Below are 14,391 nucleotides of genomic sequence, written 5' to 3'. Positions count from 1 at the left end.
AGAGCTGGAAGGGACCGCCTGACCCACACAGACCCCGAAGTCAGGGGAGACAGGCACACGGCTGCAGTGAGACAGGAAGCCGAGCGTTGTACAGATACGGTGAGCCCAGTGGGCAGGCAGGTGATGAGTGGGGAGATGACAGGAAGCCGAGCGTTGTACATGTACGGTGAGCCCAGTGGGCAGGCGGGTGATAGAGCAGGAAGATGATTTGCCATTCTCAGTGTAAGTAAAGGGTTAAATAGCTCTTAAAAATCGAGAAGATATATAAAGTTCCCCGCCACCTTACCTTTAAAAAGGAAGGGCCTGTGAATATGAACAGTCCATCCCAATTGGCCAAAAAGTATGAGAGGCCGCTCCAGCTCACTGGTCTGGAGAAGGAAGGACCAGTTTAATGCATGATGAGATGTCTCTTCTCATGCCCCGGACAGGTGAGACCCTAAGGGAACGAGCCTGCTCAGCCTGGCACTAGAAAAGGGGATGTCCTCATGTTGATGGGGACGTGGGATTGCTATCTAAGGATGTGTGTTGCAGCTTTGTCACATGGCACAAAGCAGTCACTGGGGCACAGCCATCCCACCATATTGAGCAGCCAGGTGGAAAATGAGCTCATGTCGAGGGATTTCTGTAATACACTGCTTAGCGAGGATAGCAGAATGCAGAGAAGTAGGAAATGAGGCAGACATTTTCCCCACACGGTTGTGCATGAGGTGACAGTACACGGAACATCATGGAAGGACACACCCAGGTTCACAAAGAGCATCGTGGAACGACACAGCCAGATTCACAGGGAACGTTGTGGACGGGCACACACAGGTGCACCCAGAACGCCATGGATGGACACACCCAGGTTCACACGGAGCATTGTGGAACAACACACCCAGGTTCACATGGAATGTTGTGGAGGGACACACCCATGTTCACACGGAGCGTCATGGAAGGACACACCCAGGTTCACACGGAACGCCATGGAAGGATATACCCAGTTTCACACGGAACGTCGTGGAAGGATACACCCAGGTTCACACCGAGCGTCGTGGAGTGACACACCCGGGTTCACACAGAACGTCGTGGAATGACACACCCAGGTTCACATGGAACATCGTGGAACGACACACCCAGGTTCACATAGAACGTCGTGGAATGACGCACCCAGGTTCACACAGAACGTCGTGGAAACACGCACCCAGTTTCACACGGAACATCATGGAAGGATACACCCAGGTTCACACGGAGCATTGTGGAACAACACACCCAGGTTCACATGGAATGTCGTGGAGGGACACAACCGGGTTCACATGGAATGTCGTGGAGTGACACACCCAGGTTCACACAGAACGTCGTGGAACGACGCACCCAGGTTCACACAGAACGTCGTGGAAGCACGCACCCAGGTTCACATGGAACGTTGTGGAAGCACGCACCCAGGTTCACATGGAACGTTGTGGAGGCTCGCACCCAGGTTCACACGGAATGTCATGGAAGTATGCACCCACCCAGGTTCACACTGACGTGGCTGCTGGGGTAGAGGGCAGGAGAGGCAGGCCACCCTCCCTGAAGCAGCCATGAAGTGCACCTGTTAGGAAAAGTGTGCCCGTGGAAGTGCACACCGTCACACATAGGCAGCAGCACCTTCTTGTGAACTAAGGTGGGTGGAAATGCCATCCCTACCTTTTTTAATGGTTCTCAGGGTGATTGGAATCCAGGTGATTTTTTGTTTTGTTTTGTTTCTTATACTTTTATGTAATCAAATAATTTACGATGAGCATGTAGTAATATAATCAAGAAAGAGCAGATTTTCATTGAAAGGCCAGGAAAGTCTTCCTAGGTGGTGGTTTGCTGTTGATGAAGTTGTCCGTCCGTCTTTCATGTTGCTATTTCCCTTTGTTACGTATTTAGTTCCTTTGTTTGTGTCTGGGTTCACGTCTTCACTTTCCGTTCTGTTCCCTATGATTGTTTTTCTTTAATATTTAGGATCCTTTTAATTTGGAATTTTCTGAAAAATTTGTTTTCATCTCTGTGAAAATCATGCTGTTAAAGTTGTTTAATGTGAGCATTTTGGGGGGTTAGCATTTAGCATTTTATAGGCAGATGAGCCTCACGGGAAGGCAATAGACTGCGTGGTCTGTTCTGTGTCCCCAGTGATACAGTCTTAAGGAAGCCACTCGAGTGCATGTGTCCCTGCACTGGGGGTCCGTCTGTCCAGTGGGGTCACGTCTACAAATCATAGTCTTAATTGAACGCCTGTTGTGGGTCTGGTAGTGTACAGGGGTTAAAAAGATGAAAACGTCCATAATTACGTGAGAATGAGATGTCTCATGAGGGTTAACAAGCAAGTCTGTGAAATTATCAGTTCTTCCTGTTGGGCTCAGTGAAAGTTTCCAAGAAGATAGATGCTGGAGGTACATCTGGAAGGACCGGGTGGGACATTTCCAGGTTGAGACTGGTGGGAGAAAAACGGGATGACGTGTAGTAGGATGAGGTGGGACAGCGAAGAGTCTTCTGGAGGGGCCTCCTGTCAGCTGTCTGGGAGGCAGGAGAGCTAAGATTGGAGGGGCTGGCTGACAGCGGCCTTTGGGGCCCCACGAAGGCATGTTCCAAACGGGTAGACCTGGAGGAGGGACGTGGACTCGCTGATCACCATCTGCATACTGTGGCCAGCCTGTTGTCACTGCATTTCCAGGTGACCGACTTAGCATCTTATGTCCTTTGTTTGCAGGCTTGTGAGTGGCAATTCCATTGAAGAGAAATTGTTGAAAAATGGAACTAAAGATTTGATCCGAGAAGTGGCTGCTCAGGGAAATGACTACTCCATGGCATTCTTAACTCAGGTACTCCTTATTCGATGAGAGTCCTTGAGGTGAGGCCCGCTGTGCGGCGCATGGAATCGCCTGGTGTTAGTGCACACTAGCGAGGGGCTTCGGTCTCCAGCTCAGGTCAGATGCACACTTGGACCTTGTACTGGGGAGTAACACACGTCTCTGTGTTCAGCGAACCATCCAGGAGCTGTTTGAGGTTTATTCTCCCATGGATGATGCTGGCTTCCCGGTCAAAGCTGAGGAGTTTGTGGTGCTTTCTCAGGAACCTTCTGTCACGGAAACCATTGCACCCAAAATTGCAAGACCTTTCATAGAGGTGAGAATACATTGAATCTGGCTGGAGAGTTGCATGGTGGGAGCCGTCAGAACACCTACACCCTCCCCTGGGGCTCTGAGTGCTCAGTCCCCACTCTTCCCTGGCCTGAAGCCCTCTTCCCATCCCTGCTTTTGGAGCCTCCCCCCTCCCTTCTTTCCGTCATGGGGATTTTGAACTGCAAATACAAGTGAGGGAAATGGTGACGAAGGTCGCGAACTACTGGCCTGTCACTGAAGCAGTTGCTGCCGTCTTCATCCGCACTTTCCCACAGTCTCAGCTCCTTCCCCTCCCCATGGAAATCTATTCCTGCCTCCTCTGGAGGCTCTACCAGCACTGCCCCTGCTCCCCTCCAGCTGGCTGTGTTGGCTTCTCCCTGAGCAGAGCAGCCACCAGCCTGCACTCAGGTGCTAAGTGTCAGGTGCCGGTTGATTGTGAAGACTGAGTGTAAGAAAGAACACAGACTATCATGTTGGTACTTTTGAATGTTGACTGCCTGTTGAAGTGATAATATTTTGGCTGTCGGGTTATGTCAGTATTTTACTGTTTTGGCATGGGTACTAGAAGATAGAAGGCATGTTTGGGTCCTTTGATTTTTCCCTTTTGGGGGTGCTGCTGTGTGGACACATCACATACCTGTCACGGGGCCACTGTTCCCTCCCTATCCCCATGGCTGCCCGCCAAAGCCCTACAGCCTCACGTCCTGGAGATGGAGGCTTTTAGCTACCTTCGTTCTCTGAGTCCTCTCTTCCTTCATGTGGCCCTGCTACTCCTCCAGAGCTTGTTCTGGGGCCCCCGTTTCTGTGCCTCTTACCTTGGAAGGATTTGGTATCCCTGTGCATCTTTTTTCCTGCCGTGTTTGACTACAGTACCTGACTGCATGGGCTTTTCTGTATGTTTTTCTTTTCTGTTAAAGCGTTAAAGACGAGACTGGGCACACTGCACAGCCTGTCAGCACCTGTCCCTCAACACGCGAGATTGAGCCTCCCAGCCTCATGGTGTCAGCCCCCTCCTTACCTGTGCTCAGCTTGTTCTCATCAACTCTGATGCTGTCTCCTCTTCCATTTCTAAACATTACTCAGTTACCAAATAAATAAGAAATACTTGGGGTATGACTGTTTTAGTCCGTTTGTGTTGCTGTAAAGGAATACCTGAGACTGGGTGATTTATTTTAAAAAGGGGTGTATTTCACTCATGTTTCTGATGGCAGCAGAGTTCAGGATTGAGCATCTGTCTGGTGAGGGCCTCAGACGGCTTCCATGGTGACAGAAGGGGAGGGGGAGCTGCATGTGCAGGCCACGGAGCGAGAGAGGGAGCGAGGGGCAGACAGCAGGCTCCCTTTAATAGACTGACCCTCACAGGACGAACAGGGCGAGACCCATTCCCCCAGCCCCAGAGCATGTCTGTTCCTGAGGGATCCACCTATGACCCAAACCTTTGAGAATTTATAATGAAAAGCCAGTCTCCTGCCCTGCCCCCACCCCACCACCACCCCGGTTCTCACATTTCTTCTGGAGATTGTCTGTGTATCATTTCCTTTACACCGACATACCTTACAGATTGTTACGTATCAGGAGGCATGGATCAACCTCATTCCGTTTTAAGGAGGTAATACATGCATGAGGTTGGAAAAGGAAAACAACACAAAATCATAGCTAGGGCCAGGTGTGGTGGCTCAGGCTGTAATCCCAGCACTTTGGGAAGCTGAGGCTAGAGGAGGGCTTGAAGCCAGAAGTTCAAGACTGGCATGGGCATTATAGTGGGACCCCATCTCTACAAGAAGAATTTTAAAAACTATGAGTGTGGTGGTGAGCACCTGTAGTCCCAGCTACTGGGGTGGCTGAGGCGGGAGGATCTCTTAAGCCCAGGAGATTGAGGCTGCTGTGAGCTGTGATCGTGCCACTACACTCCAACCTGGATGACAGAGTGAGACCCTGTCTCAAAGACAAAATATGCAAAGGACCTGACTCTGTGTGTCTCAAAGGAAAACATGTAAGTGGCGGATGTGTAGATGAAATAATGTCCAGCATCACTAATCATCAGGAAAATCAAATAAAAACCACATGAGGTACCAACTGGCACCTGTTAGGATGACTGTCATCAAAACGCAAAAGATAGCGAGTGTTGGTGAGGACATGGAGGAAAGGGGCCCATTGCACTCTGTTCCTGGGAACGTCGTTGGCACAGCCACCATGGGAGATGGCAGGGAGCTTCCTCAAAAATGTAGAAATAGAGCTTCCACAGGATCCAGCAATCCCACTGCTGGGTGTCTATCCAAAGAGTTGAAATTAGCACGTAGAAGAGGTGTCTGCACCCTCGTGTTCATCACAGCACTGTCCCAGCAGCCAGGACACGGAATCAACACAAGTGTCCATCAGAAGTCTGGGATTTTCCGTATTGGCTCTGTTGTTTCCCAGCAGCATAGTATTTCAACACATAGATTCTTTGGAAACATACTTGTTGATTGTTTTACTGTGTGTCAGGCATTGTTCTAAGCAGTAGGGATACAGGATCGAAAAAAAGACAAGAATTTCACCTTTCATGAAGCTTATATTCAGAAGTAAGGAGAGAGGCAGAAACCAAACCTAGTGAGTAAAGCATGTAATTTATTCACACGAGAAGCTGTGAAATGCTGAGTCCAGGGGAGAATGTTGTGGTCACCACAGTAGACAGGTCAGTGTGGCTCAGGGGGTGGGGAGGGTGTGACCAGGTGGGGCCTGACTGCAGGGAGCCCTTGGAAGGGTTTGAGTCAAGCTGTGGTGCAGGGTCTGGCATGACCTAAGAGAGTCGCTCTGACTCCTTTGTTGAGACTCGGTTGTAGCAAGGCAGGGGGATCCTGGGGCCCAGTTAAGAGTCCCAGAGCAGTAACACTGGTGAGCAAGGCTAGTGAGGAAAGCTGGGGGACCTGCCGGGGCAGCAGGGGGGTCTTTGGAGGGTAGAGCCAGCAGGACTCGCTGCAGTGGGTGTGTGAGGAGGATGGCTGCTCCTCACTGGCTTGACCGGCCCCTGGGAACAGAGAGGTAGGTTAGCCTTGACCTTTTGCCAGCAGAGACAGATCCACGTTAGCGTGCTGTGCTCGTACCTGCTGCACGGGACTGTGGCTGTAGGATTCTTCTCTCATTGGCAACGCTCATCAGAGGATTTGTGCCTGAAAAATGATTTTAAGAAAAGTCCTTGTTGACATACAGAAACATACAGCAAGTGTACGCATCACAAAGATTCCCGCTGGAGAAATGTTCTGTCAGCAGAGGCACCTGGTGGAGGAGGAGGATGCGGCTGGCTCCTCAGAAGGCCTGTCCCCCATCGGTGCTGCCGCTTGAGAATTCTGACAGCATTCCCTGCTTCTGCACTTTCTGTACATGGGGCGTTCTTCCTTCGGGTCTGCCTTCTTGTTGTGCGCGGCAGTCGGTAACTCATTCTCATTGCTGTGTAGAGTTCTGTCTGAATATACCGCAGTTGATCAGATCTGCGGCTCGTGGATGTGATGGGTGGTTAATTTGAGTTGTGCTCCTGTGGAATCTGCGGCTCGTGGATGTGATGGGTGGTTAATTTGAGTTGTGCTCCTGTGGAATCTGCAGCTCGTGGATGTGATGGGTGGTTAATTTGAGTTGTGCTCCTGTGGAATCTGCGGCTCGTGGATGTGATGGGTGGTTAATTTGAGTTGTGCTCCTGTGAATGTTTCCATCCTTGTCTTCGGTAAGCACGCATGTGCAATTCAGGCTGCATACGTTTGACTTCAGGAGATGCTGTGGCTGCGCCAGGGATGCTCCCACCATGGGGTTGTTCTGGGTGGTGGTGTGGAGGCGAAATTGCTGGTCCTGTCACCGTAGCTACAGGGTGGAATGTGGGATAGTCTCATTGTGGTTTAATTGGTAGTTTTGCTGTTGATTGATGAGTTTGAGTGCCTCTTCACATATTTACTGGCAGTTTGAGTACTTTTTAAAGAAATGCCAAGGCTTTTCCCAATTTTTTTTATTGGGTTTTTCTCTATTTCTTTTTCTTTTCTTTTTTTTTTTTAAACGGAGTCCCATTCATCGTCTAGGCTGCAGTGCAGTGGTATGATCTCGGCTCACTGCAACCTCCACCTCCCAGGTTGAAGTGATTCTCCAGCTCAGCCTCCCAAGTAGCTGGGATTACAGGTGCACGCCACCACGCCTGGCTAATTTTTATATTTTTAGTAGAGATGGGGTTTCTCCATGTTGGCAAGACTGGTCTTGAACCTCTGACCTCAGGTGATCCACCTGCCTCGACCTCCCAAAGTGCTGTGATTACAGGCGTGAGCCACCACACCCGGCCAGTTGTCTCTGTTTCTTAATGACTTGTTGGAGTTCTTTATGTATCCCAGATAAAAGGCCTTTGTTTGATACACGTGACATATCTTTCCCATTCTTTGGTTTGCCTTTCTAAACGCTATATATTGATGAGCAGAAGTTCCGAGTTCTGACACCATCCAGGGCCCACGTCTGCTCTCTTTATAGTGGGCGCTTTTTGTGCTCTGCTGAGGAGATTCTCTGCCCACCTGAAGGTCGCCGTGCATCCTCCTCTGTTTTCTTCTACATGTTGCGTTGTTTTATGTTTGCTACTTAGGTGCACCACCTATCTGGCAATAAGTTCTGTGTATAGTGTCGAAATAGTGTTATATAACTTTGCAGGTTTTACCAGATTGCCCTGGAAACAGATTGTATCGGTTTTTAATTTGTATCTTCTAACTAAAAACCATACCTCCATGTCAGATGTATTTTGCCCACATCTGCAGGTAACTATCAGACGTGTGTTCCTAGCTGTTTCTGCAGATGAACAGTGGCATCTCCTCATTCTAACTTGCGTGTCTTGCACTGTGATAAAGCTGTCTTGTATGTTTTTAGTCATCAATGCTACATTGCGCGGTGGACTTGCTCCTGCTGCCATAATGTTGGGCTGTCCGTCTGCTGTCTGGTTCCTGGACAGAAGCCCCTGTCCTGCTGTGTCTGTCAGCTGAGGGCAGTGGTGTGCATCGGGTCTGAGATGGAGCCTCCTGGGCCTTTCTTGTTCTCGGAGCTTCCCTGGCCCTGGGTGCCCTGGCACGCTTTGCCTGCGTCAGTGCTCAGCCCTTCCATGGGGCCTGCCTGTCCAACTCGATAGTAAGGTTAGCAAGGCCCAGGAGATTTCCCGCTCATTTTCTGTATTCTCTAAGTGCCTTATCATTTTCACCTGTAAGAGGACCTCAGGGAAGGAGTGGATGGCCTTTATAGAGAGTGGGTGATTACAGTGTAGGCATCTCCATTAACTTTACATAGGATGGCTCTTTTTTAAAACTACCCTCTTTTAAAAAGTCTGTCAAGGCAATCTAAACATAGACTTTCCTCAGGCCCTCAAGAGTATTGAGTATCTGGAGGAGGATGCTCAGAAGTCCGCAGAGGAGGGGGTGCTGGGACCACACACTGATGCGCTGTCCTCAGACTCTGAGAACATGCCATGTGATGAAGAACCGTCCCAATTAGAGGAACTAGCTGACTTCATGGAGCAGGTTTGGGCATGTTTTCCTTTACAACTACCTACTTTAAAAATTTGACCGTTCTATAAAATATTTATTGTTTACTGCAAGAAAAATCACTTTTTTGATTCAAATGTTGGTGAGTGGGTTGTATAAGGAACTTGACTTTTATTAACTTGCTATTAACCCTATTCAAAAAATATACTTTTGGAACAGCTTACACCAATTGAAAAATACGCTTTAAATTACCTGGAATTATTCCATGCTTCCACTGAGCAAGAAAAAGCGAGAGATAGTGAGGTAAGAGGGTCAACTTTCGGTCAGTGAAAAAAATGGCAATATTTTCAGAGTTAAGTTTGATTTAAAGTAAATGTGACTTCATTAAATTAAAGTCACAAAAGCCAAAACCCACAAGTTTGGAAACGAACTTAAAATGAAGAGAGTCTTGAGAAGCTGGTAGGGACCGTGGAGCTTGTTCACCCCTCGTAGGGACCGTGGAGCTTGTTCACCCCTCGTAGGGACCGTGGAGCTTGTTCACCCCTCGTAGGGACCGTGGAGCTTGTTTTCCCCCCATAGGGACCGTGGAGCTTGTTCACCTCTCGTAGGGACCGTGGAGCTTGTTCACCCCTTGTAGGGACCGTGGAGCTTGTTCACCTCTCGTAGGGACCATGGGGCTTGTTCACCCCTCGTAGGGACCATGGAGCTTGTTCACCCCTTGTAGGGACCGTGGAACTTGTTTTCCTCCCATAGGGACCATGGGGCTTGTTCTGCCCTCAGTGTCTTTGATTTGATTTGCAGCAGGCTGCTGCTTGCAGGGTGACACGTTGTGGGTCAGTGTGTATAGAGAACATGTGGCTCTGAGACGGCAGGGAGACCTAGAGCAGGGACTCGGGGACTGCTCTGAGCTGCGTTCCTGATCCTGAAAGTTCCTGCTTCTCTCCCCATCAGGACGCAGTGATGACTGCAGTGAGGGCATGGGAGTTCTGGAACCTGAAGACCCTACAGGAGAGGGAGGCCCGGCTGCGGCTGGAGCAGGAGGAGGCGGAGCTCCTGACCTACACCCGAGAGGATGCCTACAGCATGGTACCTGGCCCGGGGCCCTCCTGCCCTCTTGCCCCCCTGCTGAGGGGCACTTGTTCAGCCATGTTTGGCTGTTCAAAGTCTGTGTACATTGACATGAGAAAATGCCTAGGAATTGTTACTTCTCATATCAAAACAACTTCACTCATGTTCTAAAAACAGTTTTCTTAAAAATTGACACTTGGAGATTGCAGTTAGATATTGACCAGCTCTGATTAAAGCATTTATAAGTCTTATTATAAATAGTCATGTCGATCAGACTTATCTGGAAGACTTAATAAGTATGAAGGTACGTGATTTGTGGCTTACAACATGACACTGAGACTTGGTGGAAATTAGAGCGTGCCGTGTTCCCTACAGGAGTATGTCTACGAAGATGTCGATGGGCAGGCAGAAGTCATGCCGGTGAGTGCTGCCCTCTCCCTTTGGGTCTGCGCGGGCAGCTTCCTGTGAGTTCCACATCTCATGGGCCCTCCCTTCTCTGTGCAGCTCTGGACCCCGCCCACCCCGCCACAGGACGACAGTGACATCTATCTTGACTCGGTCATGTGTCTCATGTATGAAGCCACTCCCATCCCAGAGGCTAAGCTGCCCCCCGTGTATGTGAGGAAGGAGCGGAAGCGACACAAAACAGACCCCTCAGGTGCGCATCCCGAGGGCATCGCGTGACCTAGGCGGGCCCTGGCCTGCAGAGTCCCTGCATATCAGCCGCTTTCTGCTGTCTGCTGTCTGCCTGTCTGCTGCAGGGCGAGTGCTCACACGCCCGTCCACTGCCTCTCAGGCCCTGTGCACAAGTTCTGTTTCCAATGAGGAAACCTTCGTGTTTCCTTCTAATTGACCGTGAAGACCTGAGAGCAGGTCTGTCTTTGGCAGGTGCTTTCTGTGGCCTCTTTGCTCAGGCACCTCCAGACTTGCCCAACCTGTTTCCTTTGTCTTTTACCTGCCAATGTGGAATCTCCTGGTTTACTGTCTTGCTGAAGACAGCCTCTCTGTTCAGCTGCAGGCAGGAAAAAGAAGCAGCGTCACGGGGAGGCAGTCGTCCCTCCTCGGTCCCTGTTTGACCGAGCGACACCAGGCCTCCTGAAAATTCGCAGAGAGGGCAAGGAGCAGAAAAAGAATATTCTGCTGAAGCAGCAGGTGCCGTTCGCCAAGCCCCTGCCAACTTTTGCCAAACCCACAGCCGAGCCTGGTCAAGACAACCCCGAGTGGCTCATCAGTGAGGACTGGGCGCTGCTGCAGGTAGGTGGGCGTGGTCTTTGTGCCAGCGATCACGTGGTCATTTTTCTCCCTCATGTCTATGCTTCTAGCTCACTGTGATCACTTTGCGGGGAGTCTTTGGCAGGAGGGAAGACCTTCTGACTTAGAGTGTATTCGCCTGTTTTACCTGAAACCTCGTTCTCTAGGCTGTAAAGCAGTTACTGGAGCTGCCTTTGAACCTCACAATCGTGTCACCTGCTCACACACCTAATTGGGATCTTGTCAGTGACGTCGTTAACTCCTGTAGCCGAATCTACCGCTCTTCCAAACAGTGCCGGAATCGCTACGAGAACGTCATCATTCCACGAGAGGAGGGGAAGGTAAGCGCGGTCTTGTTTGTCCTCCGAGGAGAACACAGGCAGGTGTGGTGGCTGTGGCCTGCAGTGTCGGCTCCAGTCCTGCTCTTCACTGACTGGGCTCCTTGATCCCTGTGGGTCTGCGGTGAAGTCCATCTCCTCGGGCTCCTGGTGGACCCAGCGAGGTCAGGTTCCTGCACTGTGCCTCGCCTATGGCATGAGCAGTGATGGAGGTGTTCGCACTGTGCTTGGTGTTGGCAGCAGGCCTCATACCTGAGGTTTTATCTGATACCAACATTTGCACTGCCATTGTCATTTCTAAGATAGTGTGGGTGTCATCCGAATACTTGGCTGTATATATATGTATACATTTTTGCTTTGTAACCCAGGCTGGAGTGCAGTGGCACGATCTCAGCTCACTGCAAACTCCACCCCCCGGGTTCACACCATTCTCCTGCCTCAGCCTCCTGAGTAGCTGGGACTACAGGCTCCCGCCACCACACCTGGCTAATTTTTTGTATTTTTAGTAGAGACGGGGTTTCACTGTGTTAGCCAGGATGGTCTCAATCTCCTGACCTTGTGATCCACCTGCCTCGGCCTCCCAAAGTGCTGAGATTACAGGCATGAGCCACTACACCCGGCCGATATATATACATTTTCAACAAGGTTTTGGATGAATGAAAAGACCTTTCCCTGGGTTTTGATCATGGCATACTTAAATGAGGGTATCATCCAAATACTTGGTCATATATAGACAGACATTTTCAAGAAGGTTTTGGGTGAGTGAAAAGATAAGCTGTCTCGCTTTGTTTTGATCATAGCGTACTTAAAGAAAAGTCTGTTACTGGTACCTCTGCTATTCTGGTACTGAATGGCTGGCTGGCTGCAATGGTTTGACAAGTGTAATATTCCCTGTTTCAGGGTTAACTATAAGTATTGCAAGTGTTTGTTTACATATAGTATAGTCAAATCATTAGTCTTTCATGTAAGAAGTCAGCTGTGTGGTTTGTAGCTTGACCCCGGAAGAGTCCAGGCAGCTGGTCAGTAACATGTAGGCGTGCGTGTGGCGTGCCTTCCCTTGAACTGAGTCATCCCTCTCCGTTGTGCATCTGGCTTTCTTCAGGCAGCTCCTTCTTGCTGCTTGCCTGCCTTTCTCGCTTCAGGACCGCATCCAGAGCCCCCACACCAGCAGCGTCTGCATGCTCTGCTGTGCCCACGTTGCCAGTGTCCACACCCCTCAGGGGATGTGCTGTCCCACTTCCAGGGCACTTGCCATGCTGGTGTGTGGGGACCACTGCCTTTCAGTTCACCTCGTGGAGCCCATCCAAACAGGAGCTGTGGGCATGTCTTCTTGCATGGGACAGGGTGGGGCAGATATAGTAGAGGCAGGCATCCAGTACTTTTACTATATTTACTTTTGTTTCTAATTTGTGAGAATTACATTTTCTCTGTAATAGCCAGATCCATCCTCAGGATGCGAACATCACACTTAATTTATTTCTGTACCCGCTCTTTCAGTCATCTCTCTTCATTTTTCTAAAAACACTTGTCTGAAAATAAAGCATTTTTTTGTTGTTGTTGTTGAACGTAGAAAAGCAAGTTTTCTTCGTAATACCACTTTGTGGTCCCTTTACCAATAAGACTTCCTGGAATCTTGCATTAATTAGATTTTCTGTGTTTTGGAAGCATTTGTAATAATAGCCATTACCTTATTATGGAAAAAAGTAAAGCTAAAATATTGTCTTCTTTTATAGCTGATTTATGAAGCTAATCCAGAGAAAAAGGCAAAAATATTTGTAAAGTTTGAGGGTGATGTTCTTTTTTTTTTTTTTTTTTTTTAGACAGGAGTTTCACTGTTGTTGCCTAGGCTGAAGTGCAGTGGCATGATCTCGGCTTACTGCAACCACTGCCTCTCAGGTTCATGTGATTCTCCTGCCTCAGCCTCCAAAGTAGCTGGGATTACAGGTGCCTGCCACCATGCCTGGCTAATTTTTGTGTTTTTAGTAGAGATGTGTCCTCTACTGCTAGAAGAATACCCTAAATTTCATCAAGTTGACCAGGCTACTCTCGAACTCCTGACCTCAGATAATCTACCCACCTCGGCCTCCCAAAGTGTTGGGATTACAGGCATGAGCCACCACCCGTGGCTGCGGGTGATGTTCTGAATAAGTTGGAGCACTTTGTTAAGAGCCTGTGCACAGAGACGTAGAGTAAGATTCAGTCTTACCCTATATTTTAGGAATCAACAGAAACCTGAGACCTAGAATTTTCTCCAGGGCCTCTCATTCTGTATGTAGAGGCCATGACTCTTTGTATTAGAGGACCCCACGGTGACTTGTCCAGCCCCCTAAAGGGCATCCTGAGCCTCCGTGTCCCTCATGCCCTGTGGAAGCCCTTGATGGTGACAGTGGTCGGATGTGTGTGTGAGTGGGACAGCCCCACCTCTCAGAGCCTGCGGGACTCCGGCAAGCCATGTGGGACGGGGCATTCATGCCTGGTGAGAGCCTACACAGGAGCTCTGTTACCAGACACACAGTCTTTCTGCCTCTGGCCTGGCTCAACCTAGCCATCCAGCATCTTGTGTGATAGACCTGGTCTTACTCTTATGCACCCCTTCTCTCTCCCTCCCTTTGCTCACTCTTAGGATGATAGATAGGAGGAGAATGCTTCCCTGTATGGCACAGTGTTCTGGGAGGAGACTGCTGTGGCCTTGCATGTTGGTTTCTAGTTCTGGTTGTCCTTAGTGTTGCCTTCAGAATTTAGGGCATTTCTCTAGCAGTAGAGGACACGTGTGCACACAGACATGTGTGCTTGTACATGCGCAGACACACCTGTACCTGGGCGTGTGCTGCTGTGTCATGTGAGAGTCTTGGTTTTCGCCTTGGCACACTCTCTTTGACCGGAGTTTAGAGGAGCATGGGGGAAGAGCCCTGGGCAAGGAAGGAGGTGCTTGAACCCTGGTCTTGACTTGTCACTACCTCTGTGACCTTGCACAGAGAGCATTCCTGGGACGGCTGTTCACTTCACAGGATAAGGAGTTACTTTAAAATTCTGCAGGATGCTAAGATGTCTTGGGAGCAAGTAGCCCACAATTGAGTGGCCCGTTGTTCAGCTGTGCAATTTATGAAGGAAGGACTGCCAGGCATAAGCACTGCT

General features: G+C 49.6%; 1 protein-coding gene across 1 annotated transcript in view; it reads left to right on the top strand.

Annotated features, from left to right (window-relative positions):
- The window catches only part of LOC105541287 (E1A-binding protein p400), a 144,403-nt gene that overhangs the window by 85,447 nt on the left and 44,565 nt on the right, over positions 1-14,391 (top strand). Inside the window, exons 29-38 of the mRNA XM_011982233.1 lie at positions 2,694-2,828; positions 2,989-3,132; positions 8,477-8,635; positions 8,819-8,902; positions 9,551-9,685; positions 10,043-10,087; positions 10,172-10,325; positions 10,680-10,921; positions 11,086-11,301; positions 12,399-12,600. Coding sequence (XP_011837623.1) covers positions 2,694-2,828; positions 2,989-3,132; positions 8,477-8,635; positions 8,819-8,902; positions 9,551-9,685; positions 10,043-10,087; positions 10,172-10,325; positions 10,680-10,921; positions 11,086-11,301; positions 12,399-12,600 — 1,516 coding nt within the window. The remainder of the gene's footprint in view (positions 1-2,693; positions 2,829-2,988; positions 3,133-8,476; positions 8,636-8,818; positions 8,903-9,550; positions 9,686-10,042; positions 10,088-10,171; positions 10,326-10,679; positions 10,922-11,085; positions 11,302-12,398; positions 12,601-14,391) is intronic.

The sequence above is a fragment of the Mandrillus leucophaeus genome, unplaced genomic scaffold (assembly GCF_000951045.1).
Source record: "Mandrillus leucophaeus isolate KB7577 unplaced genomic scaffold, Mleu.le_1.0 Scaffold237, whole genome shotgun sequence".
NCBI classification, from domain to species: domain Eukaryota; kingdom Metazoa; phylum Chordata; class Mammalia; order Primates; family Cercopithecidae; genus Mandrillus; species Mandrillus leucophaeus.
Note: the sequence above shows the minus strand (reverse complement) of the source record. Positions and strands in the feature narration are given on the sequence as shown.